At 45.4% G+C, this 23524-nt stretch overlaps 1 protein-coding gene across 3 annotated transcripts in view; it reads left to right on the top strand.

Annotated features, from left to right (window-relative positions):
• Positions 1-23524, top strand: part of STARD13 (StAR related lipid transfer domain containing 13) — a 260445-nt gene that overhangs the window by 212227 nt on the left and 24694 nt on the right. For all 3 annotated transcript variants that reach the window (XM_079778747.1, XM_079778748.1, XM_079778749.1), the window contains exons 5-7: positions 14843-16239; positions 17345-17518; positions 18653-18812. In XM_079778747.1, coding sequence (XP_079634873.1) covers positions 14843-16239; positions 17345-17518; positions 18653-18812 — 1731 coding nt within the window. The remainder of the gene's footprint in view (positions 1-14842; positions 16240-17344; positions 17519-18652; positions 18813-23524) is intronic.

Here is a 23524-nt window from a genome sequence, read left to right as displayed (position 1 = left end):
GTGCCCAGAACTCTTACCTAGATTTCCCATGAGAGAAAGAGGCCTCGAAATAAGTTTCTAATTTAAATTATCCTACCTAATAAAAGAGTAATGTGCAAATTGACCATACCTCTGCTACACCCACAAGCCACGCCCACCAGCCAATCAGGAGCGAGTATGCAAATTAACCCAACCAAGATGGCTGCAGCCACAGAGAGAGCAGGAGGCTTGGGTTTCCCGGTAATGGAGGAAGCCAAGCTTTCCACACACCCTGTCTGGCCTAGGCCTCCACTCAAGGCTACAAAGTTTCAATTGTAGAAGATAAATAAATCCCAGATACCAGGGCCTCAGCTTGGGTCGCCAGGGGGCATGGCCGGCTTGCAAACCACCACAGGCCCCTCGCCCAGGCCGCTTCACGCCCCAAGGGAACCCCCACCCTGATCCGGGACACCCTTCAGGGCAAACCAGCTGGCCCCCACCTGTGCACCAGGCCTCTATCCTATCTAATAAAAGAGTAATGTGCAAATTGACCATCTCTCCAACACACAAGATTGCTGCCCCGATGTGGTCAAAGATGGCTGCCCCCATGTGGACACAAGGTGGCCACCACAAGATGGCCAGCAGGGGAGGGCAGTTGGGAGGGACCAGGCCTGCAAGGGAGGGCAGTTGTGGGCGATAAGGCCAGCAGGGGAGGGCAGTTGGGAGGGACCAGGCCTGCAGGGGAGGGCAGTTGGGAGTGACCAGGCCAGCGGAGGAGGGAAGTTGGGGGCGACCGGGCCTGCAGGGAAGGGCAGTTGGGGGAACCCAGGCCTGCAGGGGAGAGCAGATGGGGTGACCAGGCCTGCAGGGGAGGGCAGTTAGGGGTGACCAGGCCTGCAGGGGAGGGCAGTTGGGGGCAAACAGGCTGGCAGGGGAGCAGTTAGGCATCAATCAGTCTGGCAGGGGAGTGCTTAGGGGGTGATCAGGCTGGCAGGCAGAAGCGGTTAGGGGCAATCAGGAAGGCAGGCAGGCAGGCAGTTGGGAGCCAGCAGTCCTGGATTGTGAGAGGGATGTCCGACTGCCCGTTTTGGCCCGATCCTACCGGGTAGTCAGACATTCCTCGAGGGGTCCCAGATTGGAGAGAGTGCAGGCTGGGCTGAGGGTCACACACCCTCATGCACGAATTTCATGCACTGGGCCTCTGGTAGTTAACATAAAGCTCTCTGACATTGTGACCAAGGTGGACAGTAACACAGAAACCATGACTAATTGCCACCTTGCAGCAGCATCTCCTGGCCTTTGCCATCGGTGTTTTCAAGGAGCTGCAATTTTCAAGAGGCATGGTCTCTATCCCCACTGTATTTCATGCCCCTGTATCTCCCAGCAAATAAGACACCCCCTGGCAGCTTCCTACAGTAGAGTCAAATAAGATAAAAATTACATTTCATTACAGCATTCATGTACCTGGAGAGTGTTATTGTCTTGAATTGAAGATAATTGCATGTGAATGTCCTAGAACTGTAGGCTGTTTGATTTGGAAAGGACCTTCCATCTTTTTCAACCTCCAATTCACTTCATGATTTACTTCTTAGAGCATCCCTCACAAGTCACTCAACCTTTGCTTGTAAGCATCTAGACATGATGAGTTCACTACACTGGTAATTTTTTTTATTCTAATCACTAAAGCTTAAGCTGATTCATTGTAAAACTGCCTATCTGATTCCAACTATTTTCTCTGAAGAAGCACAGAATTCAGATTTCCCCTTTCATATAGCAACCATTTAGCTCTGTCTTCTACACTGAGGGTCAGCCAATTATCCCCCAAGTTTTATAAAGAAAATTGTGTTACTTACTGGTGGGGAGAAGTCCTCATCCCCACCTGTTGCTCGTGGGAATGGATTTCTTGTGATATCCCAAGAAAAGGAATTTTCAGAGACTCGCACAGGAGGATGAAATATTGTAGAAAGCTTTATTTCTGTGGAATCAAACGCCTGAGTTTCCAAAGTCCCTTTTCCCTTTGCCCAGCCATAAAAGGAGTGTTGCTGTGGCTTCAATAGGGTTAAATTAGAGCCATTGTCCAGAGTTTCCTTTCCATGTTGGAGCAATCCAACACAGCATCAGGCTAGCTTAGCTTGTGTTCCCCACTTCAGTCCATTAGTCCATTGCATGTGGGGTCTGCATGGCTATGGGCTATGGGCAAATGCAAGAGAGCCAAGAGCCACAAGAGAGCAAGCCCCTTTGTTTAGGGGATTATGTATTGCCCAATTTTCAAAGTGTTGCAGTGATCCTACACATTCTGGTCTGGCCAACAATCTCTGTTCCCAGGTTTAACTGACAGGCAAGTACCTTCCCTATGTCATTCCAACTTCACAGAGCATGCACCTATCTCCTCTTTGTTGGACCCCTTCCCCCAGTGTTTTGCAGGAAATGGGCCAATGGTTCCCTAGGGAGTGTGAAATTGCAGCTTCCTAGTGAAGCTGTCCAAATGACATTCCTATAATGTCTGCTCACCCTTTGCTCCTTTTTTATTATTAACTAGAGGCCTGGTGCATGAGATTCGACTCTTGCAGTCCAGGACCCCTCGGGGGATGTCCACCTGCCAGCTTGATCGGGCCTAAGCCAGCAGTCAGACATCCTTCTCACAGTCCAGGGCTCTCACAGTCCAGGACCCCTGGCTTCTTACCACCTGCCGGCACCAGCGGTGGGAGAGGCTCCCACCACCACCGCTGTACCTGCCAGTCATGAGCCCAGCTTCTGGCTGAGCAGTGTTCCCCCTGTGGAAGCTCACTGACCACCAGGGGGCAGCTCCTGCATTGAGTGTCTACCTGCTGGTGGTCAGTGTGCATCATAGCAATCAGTTGTTTTGACATTTGGTCAATTTGCATATTAGGGTTTTATTATATAGGATAACTAGGTAATTACAAGATAGTAGTTGTACTGGGACTGAGTCATACTTTTTTTTTTTTTGCTACAAGAGCAGAGTCAACTAGTTGTGACAGAGAGCACATGGCCTATAAACCTGTAACATTTACTATCTGACACTTTACAGAAAGTTTTTATACCTATGCATAATCTAGAACAGTTTCTCAAACTGTCTGTGGTGAGTGACTGTTGTTTTTGTTTTGTTTTTAATTTCCAGTGTGCTACTGACTGAGGTACTTTAGTAAAATTCAATACAAATGAATTAATGATTAGAAATATGAAATTAAAAGAGTTATGGGAAATAGAAGCCTAAATGTATTATTATTAGACTTAGTAGACACAAAGTTGCATTCTGATAAATACAATCAAAACAAATAAAATAAGGAGTACAAAATAATTATAACTTCACATTTTTAGTGAAAGTGTACATATAGGTAATTAATATAAAGAATTCTAATTGCACTCATAACGTTTTTGTTGTTCAGCTGTCACAATTAAACAAAAAGTTTACTTTGAGATAGCAATTCCCCATATTAAATGCCTGTACTCAGACTTTGATTAGACATATGACTGTATTTATGACATTGAGTTTCTTGTTTCTTATCTAGTTTAGGTTGGATTGACAACACTACTCACAGGAAGGAATGTATATCTAAAATTTTGTTTTGTTTTGTTTTAATACTAATCATTATAAAGAAACCAGTCTCATAGAGTATGTTTACTGGAATAAAAAAAGAGGTTTGAAAATATTCCTTCTTATCTTTTTTCAAAATGAAATAAGTGTTTCTATATTTTCAAATTTCATCTTTAACCCTCCATCACTAGCCAATTCCAACAATTATCCTTTTGTAAAACAGTGTCTACTGTATATTATGCACTTTGAGTTATGGTAGATAAACTAATCTTAAAATGTACACAATTGTAATGTGGAGCTACTGTGCACAACACCCACAGTTGTTGTAACAGGTGTCCACTGATCACAAACTTGGATATCCTGGCCTTTCCAAATGGTGACAAACATTTTAATGCTTACTCTCAAAGTCTATACTTATCTCATTGAAGACTGGTAAGTTTTGGGACTGGCAACCTCTTGACCACATTTTGAGTAACACTGCTCTAAAGTTCCTCCTTTCTAAACCAAACTATTAATTCTTCACATTCTGATTACCCTTCTCTCAAAATGTACCCCTTCCCATGTGCCTCTTAAAATGTTGCAATTAGAACATAAGCTCATACTTCCTGAGGTGTGTGACCAGTGCACAACACAGTGGAGCTCCAGCCTTCTGAATATTTTTAAAATATATTTTTATTAATTTTTAGAGAAAGAGGAAGGGAGGGAGAAAGAGAAACAGCCATTGCCTTCCTCCTTCATACCCCCTACTAGAGATCGAGCCTGCAACCTGGGCATGTGCCCTGACCGGGAATTAAACCTGTAACCTCTTGGTGCATGGGACGATGTTCAACCAACTGAGCCACACCAGCAAGGGCTTGAAATCCATGCTTCTGGTCATGCAATCTAGAGTTGGTGACTTAGTTTGGTAGCCACATTGCATGGTTAATTCACACTAAGCTTAAATTTGCTACAACTCCCAAAGCTATGAATAGCAACTGCTGTTAAACCAAGTCTGTTCTATCGTACACATCCTGTGGTTGATTTTTAAAGTTAGGTCCTTATATTTTACTTCATGAAATGTCATCTTATTTAGGTTATCTTCTATTCTGTTAAGATCTTTATACATCTCCATGTTGCCAGTCTCTAACATTGATAATTACTTTTATCTTGCATTTTAAGGTTTATATTGTATTTTCACATATAATCTCATGTGGGCAAATTGACATACCATGCTTGATGTGCATTATTATCATTTCCATTTTAGAGATAGAAAATTGAGTCTCAAAAAGGGTGCCTTGCTCATGATCACTTAGTGAATTACCTTGTGTCATCATCATATTTTAAACACATGAGTTGTACTGGCTCATTCAAGTTATTCTTAAAGTAGGCATAACTTTGAGGCATCCTCCAGACATCATTCCTTAGTTGTGTTCAGTCTTTGGATCACACTCTGTGGTAGGGTTACTCAACCAGTTGCTAATAAAACTCTCTGTAGCGTCCAGCAGTTAGCCATCTCTGGCATAACCATATCAGGAGAGCCTTTGTCAGCTCCCTTGCCAAAATCCAGACAGTCTATGTCCATAGTATTTTCATGGTACGAAACCATTAAGATAGGTCAGTGGTCGGCAAACTCATTAGTCAACAGAGCCAAATATCAACAGTACAACGATTGAAATTTCTTTTGAGAGCCAAATTTTTTAAACTTAAACTTCTTCTAACACCACTTTTTCAAATTAGACTCGCCCAGGCCGTGGTATTTTGTGGAAGAGTCACACTCAAGGGGCCAAAGAGCCGCATGTGGCTCACGAGCCGCAGTTTGCCGACCATGGAGATAAGTGAATAAAGTTAGTTTGGTGTTTCTTTTTCTCACCAATGCATATGACTCCTAGATATTTCCATTTTGCATTTCTAAATGATCAAACTATTTGTTTTTAGCCTGAAAAAATTATCAACCTGATTAAATCTGATTACTTCTTAACCAATGAGGACAATTCCACAATTATTATTATTGGGGAGTTTGCTACATTCCTGGCAGTCTGCTGGGCCATCCTATATAATAAATAGGTAATATGCAAATTAACCCTCACGCCCTCACAAGATGGCTGCCTACGACCAGGCCAGCAGGGGGGTTAGTGAGAGACGACCAAATGACTGAACAATCAGGCTGCATGGGGCGACCAGGCCGGCAGGGGGGTTAGTGAGGGACGACCAAACAACTGAACAGCAGGCTGCGTGGGTGACCAGGCCAGCAGGGGAGTTAGTGAGGGACGACTAAACAACTAAACAGCAGGCTGCATGGGGTGACTAGGCCGGCAGGGGGGTTAGTGAGGGATGACCAAATGACTGAACAGCAGGCTGCGTGTGGCGACCAGTCCAGCAAGGGGGCCATGAGGGGTGACCAGGCCGGCAGGGGTGGGGTAGTTGGGGGAGACCAGGCTGGAAGGGGGGCAGTAAGAGGTGACCAGGCCAGTGGGGGGGCAGTTAGAAACCAGGCGGCAGGGAGGGGGCAGTTGGGGGCGACCTGGTTGGCAGCAGGCGGCAGTTAGGGGCGACCAGGCTGGCAAGGGGGGTAGTTAGGGGCAATCAGGCCGGCATGCAGAGTCATTGAGGGGCGATCAGGCCAGCAAGGGGGGGGCAGTTAGGGTCGACCAGGCAGGCAGGCAGGTGAGCAATTAAGAACCAGCGGTCCAGGATTGTGAGAGGGATGTCTGATTGCTGGCAGTCGGACATCCCCCAAGGGGTCCTGGATTGGAGAGGGTGCAGGCTGGGCTGAGGGGACTCCCCCCCCCCATGCACGAATTTCATGCACTGGGCCTCTAGTGAATGTATAAAAATTTAACTCTAATACAGTATATTTTTCATACTGTGGATCATGGCCCATTAATGGATTGTCAAATAAATTTGGTGGGTCACAGACATTTTCGTTGTTGTTAAATCTTCACCCGAAGATATTTTTTTCATTGATTTTTTAAAGAGAGTGGGAGGAAAGGAGGAAGAAAGAGAAAGAGAGAGAGAGAGAGAGAGAGAGAGAGAGAGAGAGAGAGAGAGAGAAACATTGATGTGAGAGAGACACATCATTTAGTTGCCTCCTGCACATGCCCCAACTGGGTCCAAGGATTGAACCTGCAACCCAGGTACATGCCCTTGACCAGGAATCAAATCCATGACCATTCAGTGTGTTGGCTGACACTCTAACCACTGAGCTATGCCAGCCAGGGTACAAACAACATTTTTAAAAAAGGAAAGAGACTAAATTAGATTATAAAATATCAGAGTACAGCTAAATGAAATAAATCAGACAGAGAAAGACAAATACCATATGATTTCAACAGAGAACAAACTGATGGAGATGAAGGCATGGATAATAAAGGTGAAGTGGAATAAGAAATACAAACTTCCACTATAAAATAAATAGGTTATGGGGAAGTAATGTATATCACAGGGAAAAGAGTTAACAATAAATGTTATAATAACTTTATAACAGATGGTTACTAAACTTATGGTAATTAGATTGTAAAGTATATAAATGTTGAATCATTATATTGTACACTTGAAACTCATATAATATTATATGTCAACTAGAGGCCCGATGCACGAAGATTTGTGCAAGAATGGGCCTTCCTTCCCCTGGCTGCCGGCACCGCCTTTGCTCTGGCCGGAGCCGCCTTTCTGCCTTCCCACACTGCCCAGAGGCCCCGAGCGGCCTGGGGTGGTGCGGAACGCCTGCGTCCCACCCCGCACCCAGCCACTTGGCGCCTGCATATGCAAATTAACCCACCATCTTTGCTGGGTTAATTTGCATACTCACTCCTGATTGGCTGGTGGGCATCACGAAGGTATGGTCAATTAGCATGTTTCTCTTTTATTAGTGTAGATATTATCCTATATAATAAAGAGCTAATATGCAAATGGTCATCATGCCCTCATGCCGTCATGCCATAATGGCTCAGACACTCAACACTGGGGAGAGAGGAATGGGGACCAGCCAGGTACAAATGAGCTAGCAAGAGAGGATTGGGGCCAACCAAGCACAAATGAGCTCGCAAGAGAGGAATGAGGACCAGCCAGGCTGCAGTCCAGGAGAGGGACAAGCCACCCGCCCTGCGGTCCTGGGCACCAGCGGCTGAGCCTGTGGCTTGGGAAAGGGACAAACCGCACCCCCCACAGTTCCAGGCACCAGCGGCTGTGCCTGCACCTGAGGCCCAGGAGAGGGACAAGCCGCCCGCCCCGTGGTCCTGGGTGCCAGTGACTGCGCCTATGCCTGTGGCGTGGGAGAGGGACAAGCTGCACGCCCTGTAGTCCCGGGTGCCAATGGCTGAGCCTGCGCCTGCAGCCCACAAGAGGGAGAAGCCACCCACCCTGCGGTCCAAGGCGCCTGCAGCTGCGGCCCGAGCGAAGCTGCCAGCCCACAGTCCCCTGTAGCTGTGGCCGTGGCTGGCCTGGGCGAATTGGCCCTGGTCCTGGGTCCCAGGTGCCTGCAACTGGCTGGAGGAGGGAATCCTGGGTCCCGGGTGCTGGGTGAGGCAGAGGTGGATAGGGGTGATCAGGCCAGCAGGGGAGCAGTTAGAGGCGATCAGGAAGGCAGGCAGAGGTAGTTAGGGGCAATCAGGCAGGCGAGCAGTTAGGAGCCAGCAGTCCCGGATTGTGAGAGGCAGTTGGACATCCCCCAAGGGGTCTCAGATTGGAGAGGGTACAGGCCGGGCTGAGAGAAGCCCCTCCCCCCCCCCCACCATGCACGAATTTTGAGCACCGGGCATCTGGTACTTTAATAAATAAAATATATCAGAATACAAGCAGGACAAGAATAGCCTGATTGATTGATTGATTGATTATAATATTTATATGTGCCTTGCGTTGTGATAGAAAATGTATTTCTTATTACATGTTACTATCAATAGTTTGAAAGATCCTGCACTAGAGAAAAACAAAGATACAGAATCATGTCAATATCCTTTGGCACATACTTTGGTAAAGGAGAAGGTGCTAAAGGAGAATGGATGCTTTTTTCTTTGTTTTATTTTTGTTTACTACCGGTTTGGTTTTTGTTTGTTTGTTTTGGTTCAATCTAAATACTGAAAAAAATTCCTGAACTGTTTGACTTATTTTCCAGCAAGTCACCACTTTCCACATGCCTTTGTTGGGTTGTAAGTACCCTCCTGTTGCCCAAAGCTAGTATAATAAGCTCTTAGAGCTTAGCAGACAGGGGCAGGCTTTCCACTCCCAGTCCACAGTACCCAGCTTGGCATATTTTCTTAACCAAAATAAAGGAGTCCTTATCCAAGTACTATGTGGTTTACTAGCATCAGTAACCAAGTTTGGGCTAGCTTGAGAGAGCTCATTGGAGCCCACACTAAATATTATAGTTTCTGTTTTAAAATATCTATAATTTCTTTAGAAGCATATCCTTTTGCCTTCTCAAAAACTATTTGCTGAAAGGGCTTTTTCAGAATGCTTACTTAATGTCAACTTCCCGTCACTAGTTTCCTGAAATGTGATATAAAAATCCAGAACGCAACCCTCAACCTATCATGGTGCCTGATATATAATGGCCCTCAGACGTCAGGTTTTATTGTATCAATCATAAGGGGAAAGGAAGTAGAAAATGCTTCTAAGTATAATTTTTTGTCATCATCCCAGATGACTTGCCTTTTTTCCACTTGTACAACTTTTTAAATATTTTTTCCAAACCTTTATATAACTATTTTTAAAACTCAAAGCTAATTTTCCACAATGTCCCCAAAGCTATGGAATTCTTTGTTAATACTACCTTGGTTTTGTACTTTCTTCCACCTTATACTTAAATGTTCAAAATTATCATTTAATCCAACCCAAATGAATGTAAATTTTCAAGATATAAACAAGAATGGAGATATCTCAACATTTATTTATTTTTCAACATTTATTGACTGAGTGTTGAAAATAGAATACATTGCAAAGTTAAAGAGAGTTAAGGTGGATGATAGGTATGTAAAAAGATAGATGACAGGCAATAGATAAACAGTTGAATAAACATTAGAAAATAACAAATGAGCACTGCTAACTGTATTATATCACTTAATCCCCTTAGTGAACCCATGAGACAGGGCTTATTTTTAGTCCCATTTTATAAGTGAGAAAAACTTTGGAGGGAGCAAGAAACTTATATACAGTCACAAAAGCTCTAACTGGTTCTATCAGCACTTGGAACTGGGTCTTAGAATCAGATGCCAAAGTAAAATAAACTAAACTTAATTAAATCAACAAAAATGTATTGAGCAGTTATTATGAGCTTGGGGAAATGAATATGAATAAAACAGAAACACAGGCCCTGCTCTTGATGAGTTCACGTATAATGAATGAGTGAGATGGGTGTGTGTGACATGAGTAAATGCAGCAGTGGCTCTCTCTCCTGTAACAGAGCTGAATGTTGGAATGGTTGGGGGCTAGGGAGCAGAGTGAAGGGAACTCGGGAGGAACAACTGAAATGAGGCAAGAAAAGTAAGTATGTGGCAGGCAGGGTGGAAGGGCGTAGAATTCCACACCAAAGACTGTTAGGAAGGCTTCCCTCAAGTTCACTGTGTCTCAAAGCTAATGATCCTTACCGTAGTCTCCCCAACTTGGTTCTTACTATATATTCCCTGGGAAGCTGAAGGTTTTATGGATGGGAGCATATGTGATCATATTTGAATTACACTGTCGAAAGCTACTTAGATGACAAAGACACTGGAATCAAGGATTCTAGCCAGATTTTGATTATAATAGGCCCAGAGAAAGGTGTCAAGAGCTTAAAAAAAGGAGTGAAGATACAAATGAGGGAATAGATTTGAAAATCATCTGAGTTGGGCCTTGGTAATATATGCATGGTGAGGTTGGAGAAATTATTATTTAGGTGCTCTAGGTCAAGGTCTAGGCTGGACTGGAGGGACTTGCAAAGATAAAAAAGGCCATCTCTGGCCTTAGGTAACACAGACTCTCATCTCTCAGGGATGAAAATTCAGGCAGAACCCAGACAGGTAAGATAAATGTGTAAGGATCCAAGTGTAAGACAGGGCAAAGTAGTGGGGCCCAGGCAGCCCACAGAGCGTGTCCTGCCTCAGGCATTCAGACTCATAATTGATTAAAAACAAGAAGGTTGGCCTAGCAGCACAGGCTGGGTGGACTCTCCTCAACTAGTGACCTTAGGAATTCCTCTTACAGAAATTCAGTAGATGATTTTGCTGTTAATTATACAGGGAGTCTATACTAAAAAAAAAGGGTAATATGCTAATTAGGCTGGGTTGACGGGCCATCTTCCGGACATCTGACTTCCTTCTGGACAAAGCCATGGTGGTGGGCGCCAAGGCAGAGGCAGTTAGGGGCTATCAGGCCAGCAGCGGAGGGCAGTTGGGGGTGACCAGGCCAGCAGGGGAAGGCAGTTGGGGACAACCAGGTCAGCAGGGGAGGGCCATTGGGGGTGACTAGGCTGGCAGGGGAGGGAAGTTGGGGGCATTAAGCAGGCAGGCAGGTGGGTGGTTAGGAGCCAGTGGTCCTGGATTGTGAGAGGGATGTCCGACTGCCGGTTTAGGTCGATCCCTGTGGGGGACTAAACTGGCATTCGGACATCCCCCAAGGGGTCCTGGATTGGAGAGGGTGCAGGCCGGGCTGAGGGACACCCTCCCGTGCACGAATTTTATACACAAGGCCTCTAGTCTATATATATATATATATATATATATACATATATATATATATATATATATATATATAAAGTGGTAATATGCAAATTAGGCCAGGATGCTGTAACGGGTCACGACCGGACAGGAGGAGGTTGTGCGCGCAGGTGAGGCCCAGAAAGGAGACAGAGAGAGAGACGGGGTCCAGCCTGAGCCGCTGTGCTGTGGCTTGGGCCGGCTCCCCAGAACCAGAGCAGACACGGACAGGATGGGGGGCTGGCCCGCAGCCTCCGCGGCTGAGCGCAGGCCCAGAGAGGAGAGAGCAAGCCTGCCCGCAGCCTCCGTGACTGATCAAAGGGGCTTGGAGAGGGAAGGGCAGGCCTGCCCGCAGCCTCCGTGGCCAAGCACAGGCCACAGCCGAGCGCAGGCCCGGAGTAAAACGTTGACAGCAAGTCCTTTCAGTGTAATTGGAGCATTAGAGGCCACAGAATGATCATTTCCTTTTCTATGAAACACATACTCTGACACACTATTTACAATTAAATAAGTTCCATATACTTTGCAATTTTACAGCCCTGGAAAGTTACATATAATGATCAGCAAAGTGAGAAGATGAAAAGAATTTTTATGCTTTTAAAGATGTAACTAATTTCTGTCTAGCAGACTCACCAATTCAAAAGGTGATGGTTTTATTGTCCTATGGGACATTAGCCAGATTGTATCTAATTTAGCAGTTTTACTTCAGGCTTTCATCTTTGGCAATCTCCTTTGAACAGCATTATCATCCTGCCAGTCCCTTCACTGAGTTAAACAGAACTTTTGCATCTGCTATGATGTATTTGAATAAGAATTATGTATTTAACACATGCAAAATTTTGTTTTGACACAATAAAACAAAAGATCATTTGATTCTTCCCTGGAACACAGAAAAGCACAAACTTGAATCATTGTTGTGGCTTAGGCTAATTTTCCAAATATCCTATATAATAAAAGTGTAATATGCAAATCGACCGAATGGCGGAACAACTGGTCGGCGGGGGCCAGGGCCAGCGAGCAGGAGGCACCAGGCCAGCCAAGGCATGTGCCAGGGCAGAGGGAGGGGACGGCAATGGGGTGGTGGAGGCAGCAGTAACCAGCAGTGGGGCAATGGGGGCCGGCGCCATCCCATGATCGTCCTCTCGTCACCTCCCGCAGAGGGAGGCCAAGGGTGGCGGCAGCAGCAGGGCGATTTGGGGCGGGGCCACCCCTGTGCTGTCCCCTGATCAGCCCGCAGGGGTCGCCTCCCACAGAGGGAGGCCACCGGCGACTGTGGAGGGGCAAATCAGGGTGGGCTGGCTGCTCACTGTCCCCCCATTGGCCCACCGGGGTCACCTCCCGCAGAGGGAGGCCACCTGTGGCGGTGGCGCAATGGGGGGTTGGGCCAGCTGCTCACTGCCTGTGCTGTCCCCTGGTCAGCCCGCCAGTCACCTCCCACAGAGGGAGGCCAGACTGCAGCTTAGGTCTGCTCCCCGCAGGGAGCGGGCCTAAGCCATCAGTTGGACATCCCCTGAGGGCTCCCAGACTACGAGAGGGTGCAGGCCAGGCTGAGGGACCCCCCACCCCCCAGTGCACAAGTTTCTGTGCACCGGGCCTCTGGTTGTTAATAAAATTCATGTAGGGATCTTCACAGAGCCAAGAAATCTCTCTTTCAGGCCTACATATTCAGCATCTCCAAGGAGGAGGCCTGTTATTCTGTGTTTTGTTTTTTAATACTCACCAGAGGATATTTTTTCACTGCTTTTTAGAGAGAGTGGACCAGAGGGAGAGGGAGAGGGAGAGGGAGAGGGAGAGGGAGAGGGAGAGGGAGAGGGAGAGGGAGAGGGAGAGGGAGAGGGAGAGGGAGAGGGGGAGGGGGAGGGAGAGGGAGAGGGGGAGGGAGAGGGAGAGGGTCCACTCGCGGCCGAGGGCAGGCCCTCACCAGCAGTCCCGCTGAGGAAACACCTTTTCTGACTGCTCATTGACTAAGCTCCCTGTATGCTACTCGCAGTGTTCTTGGTAACTTGCCTAATAACAATCCAAGAAGGTGATCTAGGGTTTTTCCACCTCACTCCTGGAGGAAAAAACGAAAGTCCACTTCTAGAGGGGCTAAGAAATGTCATATCCTGCCCTAGCCAGTTTGGCTCAGTGGATAGAGCCTTGGCCTGCTGACCGCAGGGTCCGGGTTTGATTCTGGTCAAGGGCATATACCTATGTTACAGGCTCCTCCCTGGCAGGGGCCCAGGTCAGGGCTCATGCAGGAGGCAACCAATCAAAGTGTCCCTCTCACATTGATGTTTCTCTCTGTCTTTCCCTCTCCCTTCCACGCTCTCTAAAAATCAATGGAAACATATCCTCTGGTGAGGAAGAAAGAAGGAAAGAAGAAAGAAAGAAAGAAAGAAAGAAAGAAAGAAAGAAAGAAAGAAAGAAAGAAAGAAAGAAAGAAAGAAAGAAAGAAAGAAAGAAAGAGAGAGAGAGAAATGTCATATCCTATGAAAGAGACATCTTGAAAAAGCCTAAAGAAAGTTGTCATTTTTTTGTGGTGAAGGGACTGGAGTTTGTATTGATGAAAACACCTTGGCAGCTATGGCGGCGGGCAGTGGCACCAGCAGCGGGGTGATGGGGGTGGTGCCTTCCCCTTATCAGCCAGGTTACCTCCTGCAGAGGGAGGCCTACTGATGGTTTAGGCCTGCAGGGAGTGGGCCTAAGCCATCAGTAGGACATCCCATCCCCTGAGGGCTCCCAGACTGTGAGGGGGGTAGGGTGGGCTGAGTGACCCCCCCCCCCAGTGCACGAATTTCGTGCACCCGGCTTCTAGTCCTATATAATAAAACCCTAATATGCAAATCGACTGAACTGCAGAATGACCAGTCACTATGACAAGCACTGACCACCAGGGGGCAGACGCTCAATGCAGGAGCTGCCCCCTGGTGGTCAGTGCACTCCACTGACCAGAAGCCGGGCTCACAGCTGGTGATCGCAGAGGCAGTAGCGGGAGCCTCTCCTGCCTCCGTGGCAGCACTAAGGACCCCTCAGGGGATGTCTGCCTGCCGGCTTAGGCAGGCCTAAACAGGCAGGCAGACATCCCCCGAGGGGTCCCAGACTGCAAGAGGTTGCAGGCCGGGCTGAGGGGTCCCCCACCCCAGTGCACAAATGTTGTGCACTTGGCCTCTAGTATACAATAAGAACCAAGTTGGGGAGACTAAGGTAAGGATCATTAGCTTTGAGACACAGTGACCTTGAGGTTCAGAAGAGGGAAGCTGGAAATATGGTCGTGGAGCTCAGCGAAGAGGTTTCAGGAAAGAAGTAACTGCTTTTTATGGCAGGATTAAGTTTCTGTGTGAAAAAGAGACCACAGCTGTCTCAGATTTAGACTGTCTAGTCAGATGGTAATTATACCTTCTTTGTAATCAGTCAGGAAAATCTTCTCAGAGAAAAAGGAATGATTCAGAAACTCTATGAAAATTTAAAGGAAGAAAGCTTGGCAGGTTGGGAAGAGATCCTCTAGCCACCGGGGAGGGAGAGGGTGCACAGGACCGTGCATGATGGTGGAATCACCTTTACCCAAAGGTGTCCAAAAACCAGAGGGTGTGCATAAAATGGAGGGAAGGGAGGGGAGGTGGGAGGACCATGGCCCTGGGCCCTAGATTTCCCATTTCATCTGAGCCACAAGCCAATGTGCACTATCGTTAATGTTTTTCAGGGAGAAGACTCCGATGAAGAAGATCTCTGTATCAGTAACAAATGGACTTTCCAAAGAACCAGTCGGCGGTGGTCTCGTGTGGACAACCTCCACACACTGTTTCCTGGGGGAGACAGAAATGGGTCACCCGGAGACATGAAAATGAGAAACACAATCAGCAGTGAAAGTGTCCTCACAGACCTGAGTGAGCCCGAGGTCTGCTCCATCCACAGCGAGAGCAGTGGTGGGAGTGACGGACGCAGCCACCCCGGCAGCCACCCCGGCAGCCAGGGCACTGGCCGGGAGGCGTTTGACTGCTCCGGCCAGTACTGTTCTGATAGCCCAGGCATGCTGGATGCCACGGTATTCAGCAGCAGCCTCCCACAGTCCCCCAAAGATGTTCTCAACTACCCTTTCCACCCAAAGAATGAGAAACCCAGCAGGGCCAGAGCCAAATCATTTTTGAAACGCATGGAAACGCTCCGAGCAAAAGGAGCACATGGAAGGCATAAGGGACAGACAGGTGGCTTGGTGATCAGCGGGCCTGTGCTACAGCAGGAGCCAGAGTCCTTTAAGGCCATGCAGTGCATCCAGATTCCCAATGGAGATCTCCAGAACTCGCCCCCGGCTGCCTGCAGTAAAGGGCTTCAATGTTCCAGCAAATGGAGTAGTGGAAGCAGCCCATTGGAAAACAGCAGTAGTGGGCTGAGCACACCTGGCCTGAAGGAACGGAAATGCCAGGAGGCCAACAAGCGTGGGGGCATGTACTTAGAAGACCTGGATGTGCTGGCTGGGACAGCACTGTGGAGTGCATGTGACCAAAACCACACACATGAGTTTCATTCCCAGGAGAACTTGGTAGTACACATTCCCAAGGATCACAAACCAGGAACATTCCCGAAGGCACTGTCTATCGAAAGCCTCTCCCCAACAGACAACAGCAATGGGGTGAACTGGAGGACTGGGAGCATCTCCCTGGGTAGACAGCACGGCCCTTGTGCCAGGGAGCCCGGGCTCGTTGCCTCCTGCCACAGAGCAAGTCGAGTCAGTATCTATGACAACGTTCCATTGTATGCCAGCACAGGAGACCTTCTGGACTTGGAGAAAGATGACCTCTACCCTCACCTAGAGGACATTCTGCACCACGTCAGTGGGCTCCAGGAGGGAGTGGATGACTGGTCAAAGCATGTCTTGCCTGAACTGCAAGCACATGAGGCTTTGGTTGGAAAACCTGGCTTATGCCCCTTTCCATTAGCTAATCAGATCACCCTAGATTTCGAAGGCAATTCTGTTTCTGAAGGTCAGACAACACCCAGTGATGTGGAAAGAGACGGAACATCACTTATTGAGTCAGAAACCACCGGGGTCAAAGAAAGAAGGGATTCTGGTGTAGGGGCCTCCCTGACCAGGCCAAACAGGTTGGTGGCATGCTTTTGTGAAATGATTTTTAATCCACTTCTTAATAATTATGGTCTGTGTATTTATTTTTTAAACATTTATAGAGCACTTATTAGATGCCTGACACTGTTAAGAGATGTATGTGGTTAGGAATCATTTGAACAGAAGTATGTCTTCTCTTCAGTTCACATGGTGATTGAATCCATGTTATCTCACTTTTATTTCTCTGAGTGTACCCTCTAATTCCATCTTAGTTTTATTTTTTTTTAAATGAGCTTATGTGCAAAGGTCTGTGTGAGGTACCATAGATAATCACTGACAATGGAGGCCCAGTGCCTGTACACAGGTGCTTCCCATGACCTGGCAACAGTATTGATTAAAATATATGTTAAACTATTTTTAATTTAATTGTATGAGGAAATTCTGCTATCTAAGGTGTGTACTTCGTAAGTTTAGTTTGGTTTTACAACGTCAGTTACAAAGTATATAAAAGCTGTTGTCCAAAGGCCATTTCAGAAGTGCCCTAGAACAGTGGCCCTGGGTGGGCCTAACTGGTAGAAGGTAATAATGTGTGTGCTTCTAGTGGAGGCAGTGATGTCTCTTGGGACTCACTGATGTGTCATGACATCAGGGGTGCTTCAGCTGTGCTGTCAGGCTGCATCTCAACACCCAATGAGAGGTGAGTGAGGGACAGGGTAGCAATAGAAAATATTCTAGTGCTCCCAAACATTGACATAGCTCGCTCGCTCTCTCTCTCTCTCTCTCTCTCTCTCTCTCTCTCTCTCTCCCCTTCTCTCTCTCTCTCTCTCTCACACACACACACACACACACACACACACACACACACTCAACTGCTTTCAACATTTGGGAGCAAATTTAGGGATGAACAAGTAAAAATTATTACATAACTTATTTAAACCTCCTAATGAAACAGATAATGACTTTTTTCCAGATTCATCAGACTTGGGAAAACTAGTTTCTTTGGTCTGTTCTGTTTTCATTTGCTTGGCGATTTTCTTGGCACTGAACCTATTTTGAATAGCCACTTAAAAATTAGTCACATCCTGTGTTTCCGGATAACATATTCACTTTTTGACTGCCTCTCTGATGGTCTCTCTGGTAAAGGCGACTCCGATGGAACAGTTTCCAGCTCTCCCATCAGCCTCAGCCATCCACGGCATCACCCCACATCAGCAACCAGACCGCCGGCCAGCTGAACCTGCTCCAGCGCTTCTCGCTGCTCCGCCTCACGGCCATCATGGAGAAGCACTCCATGTCCAACAAACACGGCTGGACATGGTGCGTAGCATGTTCACTCCAGAGGGCATCGTTTGGCTAGAGCTAAGCATGTGATTTCAAAAGCTTTAGCACTTGCTTTCTGATTTCTGAAGAACCTGATCATTGCCTTTACTTGCTGATCTCCTGAAAATAATGCCCAGAGTTCTGCCTTACTGTCTGCCTCCGGGGCTGCCTCAGCTGGGAGGGGGTGTAGCCTGCAGGAAGCATGGCTTCATTTGTAGCTCTCTGCCAGTGTCCAGGGAAGGCACTCAGGCTCCAACAAGAACAAAAGTCAAGTAAAGGATGATTACTTGTGAACAGAGGAATTAAAAATAAACTTGCTGTAAAGTAATTCTGGCAGTTTGCAAGGAAACATCTGTTATTTGTACCTTCAGGCCAATGCAGAGCTCAACACCTACAGCATTGATTCATTCAAAAGGCATTTCATTCTTCAGGGACATGTCTGCTTTTATTTAATTGGAAAATAAAAACAAGAACATGCAGCAAAACGTTTGTAATAAGGAATTGAAAAGCATGTGTTGGAACTTAAATGTGGACCTATTTTAGATGATTTGAAAAAATATTAAATGTGTCACTAATTGTCCTATGGTATATATTATGTATATAAAAGAATTGGCAATGCTTTTATAAAAATAATTTATAAAGTTATAAGTTCCATGATCAAATTAATGTGCTTATATATTAAAAATTCCTTTAAAAGTACAATTAATTCTAGAAAATTATAGCCAAGAAATGCTTTTTATCTTCTCTCCCATCCTTTCTCCCCCAACCCAACTAGGTTCATTCTTCTTGTAGTTTTTAAGTTTCATTTTGTCTTGTTGGGGACTTTTAAGTGTTTATTACTTGAGAGGTATGTAGTCACAATTAAATTAGAAAGTCGATCACTTGATTTGAAAACAGAGCCATAAATCCGTCTGCTAACGTGAATCATGCTGTATAATAGAGTTCTGACATAGGTAAGGAGCACACATTGTCCTTCCGTGTACTGTGATTAATTAACAGAGAAATATTGAATTCCCTGATGCCTGTTGGGTATTCCAACAAAAGCTTGGCTTTCCCCTCTTGCTTGCTTTCACAGCCTCTCTCAACAGTAGGCCCCAGGAGGCTTGATGACCTGGTTTCTGTGAATTCTAGGTCAGTTCCAAAGTTCATGAAGAGGATGAAAGTTCCTGATTACAAAGGCAAGACTGTCTTTGGCGTTCCTCTTATAGTTCATGTCCAGAGAACAGGACAGCCCCTGCCTCAGAGTATTCAGCAAGCACTCAGATATCTTCGCAGCAACTGCCTTGACCAGGTATGGTTGGAAACCCCAAACACAGGCTTGGATTTATGAAATGCCAGACAAAGTCATTGTCCAGCATCAGACAAAACGTGCTTCACCGAAAATAAAAGGCACTGTGATCTTTATAGGTCAACTAGAGGCCCAGTGCACAAATTCATGTATGGGTGGGGTCCCTGGGCCTGGCCTGCGATCGGGGCTGATCGGGGCCAGCCAGCCATGGGGGGGGGGACCGCGGGAGGTTGGCCGTCCATGGGAGATTGGCTGTGGGAGCTCACTGACCACCAGGGGGCAGCTCCTGCATTGAGCGTCTGCCCCCTAGTGGTCAGTGCGCATCATAGCAGCTGGTCAATCGGTCGTTCAGATATTCGGTCGCTTAGGCTTTTATATATAGATAGATATTTAATTTGACCAGGCTATATCTTTGTCAAGCTGCTTGAGCATGTTTTCTCATTGGCACCTTGAATGACTCCCTGGAGAGACTGCAGAAAGTCAATGTCAGTTTTCAGCTGTGATGTCTAATTTGTGTTCCCTAAAAATTATATATTGAATTTCCTTTTTAATTATTGCCCTAATGCCACCATTGAGTTCACAGCATTTCTTTTAGCCCTGTTATCTTTCTTTAAAAAGAGTTGGTTTTTATATTTTCTTTTATTAATTTTTTTGAAGCAGTATTATGACCAGGAAAACTTAAAGGAAAGACAAATTTATTTACAACTGTTTAAAATATGCAAGTAAATTATGAAAACAAATATCAGCTAAATGAAATATGCCCTCATCTTGTAGAGTTGATTTAAAAGTTCAAGCTAAATAAAATATTTGGAGATCATTTTCTGTCTCCAGGACTGTTTGGGGACTACCACATGGTAGACTATGATTGGGCCCAAAGTGCTACCCATCCTATAAATTTCTAGACCAAGTCTTTTTTTCTCCAGATTGATACCCATTAGTTTCTTAGACATTCTTTCCAAAATAAAAGACATGTTGTCACTTGATAAATTGCAACTATTCAATATGGCTTTTTGTTTATTATACTCTTTAATGTCATGTGAAGAAACCAAAGATTATTTGCAATTTTTATTGATTTACCCCTGGCCTTGGGCTCAGTGGACAGGAATGAGCCAAGCTACAAGAACTCAAAGATTCTGGCTATTGATGCTTATATCAACCCTAATACCAAGATCAAAGTTACTAGTAGAATCATGATGGTCTCTTGATGAATCAGATACCAATTTTCAGTGCAGCAGAATAGGAATAACTTCTTTGTTTGATGCCAGCTTTGAATTAATTAAATGTATGATCCCCTTTTCCCTCCCACTCCTAATTTCCTCTTCTATTTTAATTTAGTTGCATCTTATTGTATTTTATAGATCATTGTAAGTAGCCTGGAGTTCTTTCTTGAGCAAGATTAGGTATAAATGAATGAATTGTAATATCTGCTGTCCTCATCACATAGTCTTTAGTGTAGGTAGACTGGGAACCAGTCAGCCATGGCCCCTATAGATTCTGAATAACATGCAGCACCAGTGTTACTACTATTATTGGTCCAGTCTGCTGTTTGAAGCAAAAGACATGAATAGAGAGAAGGATAGTAGGCACCAAAACCTTCTCAATCCCTACTTCACTGTCTATTCCCACTCTCCATTTCAAGCCATAACTACGTTTTAATTATGAAAGAATGCCGGCAAACTTTTATAGGAAAGACTTATTTCAAGGACATAAATACTGATTCTAAATAAAACCAAAATGAATATGTCAACCCTTTCTCATACCAGTCAAAAGTAAGAATCTGTGTCATCATCACCAGTTACACCTTATGAGGCACTCAACACTGGCAGGGGCTCTGCAATGTATGTCCCTCCCCTTCATCATCACAGAGTGTGAAAACACCCACCCCTCTGATCCCTGTGAATAATGAAGTGGTAACAGGAAGGGAACCAGGGAAAACTAGAGAAACATAATGAAGAATCAAAGAAAACTACAGTCAAGAAGAAGACTGTCTTGGAGACTTCAGAGCAAACAAGAGCAAATAAAAGCAAATGAATCAGAAAAGAAAGAGGGGGCAAGAGTCATCACAAGGAAGAAGCAGACATAACACTAAACGAATGTTCTTTCTTCACCAATAGCACCTCCTTTGAACTGAAAAGATTCAGGTCTTCCCAGGATCTTGAGATCTCATCCCCAAGGTCATGGAAGACTAGAACATCTCAGAATATGCTTCCTCTAAATCACAGGTGGCTGGATGTCGTGGTGCCTCCCTCTATGTGGTCCCCTCACACCACATCCAGGACACCCCAAGGCTTTGCCCTTACCCCCAGGGAGGGAGGCTTCCTGCCCTGAGTTGGGCCCCCTCCCTTGAAGATAAGCATTCATCTCAAACACAAGCATTCATCGCAAACAGTGGAAGACAGAGCCCTGAAACATTGCCAAAGTTTCACCTCCTACACTCCTAAGTGCAGAGCAGTTTATATGTGACCAAACACAGTGTATCATTCTGGACCTTGCATCTGAAATAAGGCTGCAGATGAAATAAGGGAGTTTAGCCTTCAATTATGAATCATTAGTATTCAGACATAGCATTGCCTGAGAGGAGCCTTGCTTTGTTGGCTGAGCTTTTATTTTTGCCCTAAATCAACTGTACACAGAAGTGTAGATTCTACCAGGCTCCTGATAAACATGAGGTCTCTGCAGGAGAGGCTAACCCCACAGTGCTTAAAATCAAAACCGAGCATACCACCCTTAGGACCCTGTCTTCTGAATAAAATCAATCTTTCTGTATTAGCTGAGCACATTTCTTAAGAAGAAATGGAAGTCCTGAGAAACATCATTAGCACAAACAGGATGCCAACAAGGGGATCTAATATTATTAGATGAAATTTGAATTCTAATGCAGTGTTCATGCCCAACTTCTAATGGAGAAGTAAATTTTAAAAGCCAAATTATGCTGTGAAGATTCTTCATACTCAGTACAAGTGTCCTCTACCTGCTGCCTGTTCATCACACTCCCTGTTGCCTACCCCGGATGAGATGAGTGAGGATCTGGGGCCTGTCTTTTTCAATTGTACCTTGAATGCTTGCTTTTTCATAGCTCAGTTGTTAAGTGGAAGACAAACGAGAGATGAATAAAAAAACTAGTCCAAAGAAGCACTCATCACTCATCCTTATACAATAAGAGCTCATGTGCAAGGGAGATGCATATAAAATGAATTTGCATTGCTGACCACTATTCTTCCCTTTTTATGGAGGGTTTGAAGTGGGTGGGAGTATGACAATGTGAAATTCCTTGTTTATAAGTTAAGAATTTCAAAACAGTGACAACAGAGTATTAAACCAAGTGTGAGGCCCTGGTCGCCTGTCTACCAGTGACAGACATGGAGCAAATGACAGACATGTGCACTCCTTGAGTCTTCCTCTTAAGAAGCTAAGGGATCTGAGATGGCCTCCTTCAGTGGGCATGACCCGGTGCTCTTAGAGGCAACAGATTTTAAATTGTTTCTTCAGTTCTCCATTTTGTACTTAGAAAAATAATTTAGCCCAAAAGACCAATTTTATCACTGCTCTGAAAACTTCTGGCGGAAGAAATGAGTATGGGCACTCACTCATGCCACCACCCAAGGTTGTTCCATGAAGGCTGATAGAAGCTCTCTGGTCTAAGGATCTCTTCACCATTAAAGGAAACTTCTATTTACTGTGTGCAGCTAGTTTTCCACTGAAAATAACAGAAGTCCCCAAATGGCTAAAGCAGCAGGAAATACGTGAGCCTCACGTAAGGAGTCAGGAAGTGGGATGGTTCCAGGGTTACTTCTTCCATCAGCTTAAACACATTTTTAAAGACTGGGGCTCTTTCCACCTTTCCCTTCTGCAGCCTCAGCTACGACATATGGAATCTGGTCTGATTTCAGACCACCTTTTCTATATTAGGGTTAGAAAAGAAATGTCCTTCTGTGCTTCTAACAAAATCCACAAAACCCACAGATATTTCCCACATCCTTTGGAAGCTGAGGGTGGGGCAGAAAGGTTATTGTCAGAATTTGAGGAAGAACAAATAAATATCTGACAACTCTCTGGGCAGCCTGTGAGACCTAATTTAGAACAAGCAGCTCTGAGCCCACAGCTGGAGTGCTCCAGACATGTCTAAAATAATTAAAATAACAATATTTGATGAAACTGGAAAGAAAGTTGGAAACAGAACAATACAAAGAAAACATTGCTGAGATGTATGTACATGCACACCATTGTGCACCAGAAAACACACCAGGAAGATGAAATGGACAAAAGAGGAACCACGCTCAGCAATTTTCACACAAACACTTGTCTAGTTTATTCTCTTTATACCAGTAAATCCTGATCAATTTTTCTCTGCTGTTAAAAATAATAAACCGGAATTCTCAGACTGAGTAAACACCAACTCACCTGAAGATAATGTGACTCACACTTAAGAATTCACTTTATGGGCACTTAGATTCTGAGGATTCCTGTGCAACACAGCCCGTGGCACAGTACTGGGCCTCCTTCCAGAATTAGAAGAGTTGAGATGTAAACAAATTCAGGCTGGATCTCACTTCAGTAAGCACTCAATTGACATCCTGTAGTTTTCTCCTGACAGTACATGCTTTCTTCTCATGCACTTTGATGAAATTTGGAGTAGTTGCCAGAGGGTTCTTTAGATTCTTCTTGGAGAGTCACCCAAGTATGGCCAAGTGTTGCATTTCCTAGACATGGCAAAC

This window comes from Cnephaeus nilssonii, assembly GCF_951640355.1.
Source record: "Cnephaeus nilssonii genome assembly, chromosome: 8".
Classification (NCBI taxonomy): Eukaryota; Metazoa; Chordata; class Mammalia; order Chiroptera; family Vespertilionidae; genus Cnephaeus; species Cnephaeus nilssonii.
This window is presented reverse-complemented; position numbering and strand designations above follow the sequence as displayed.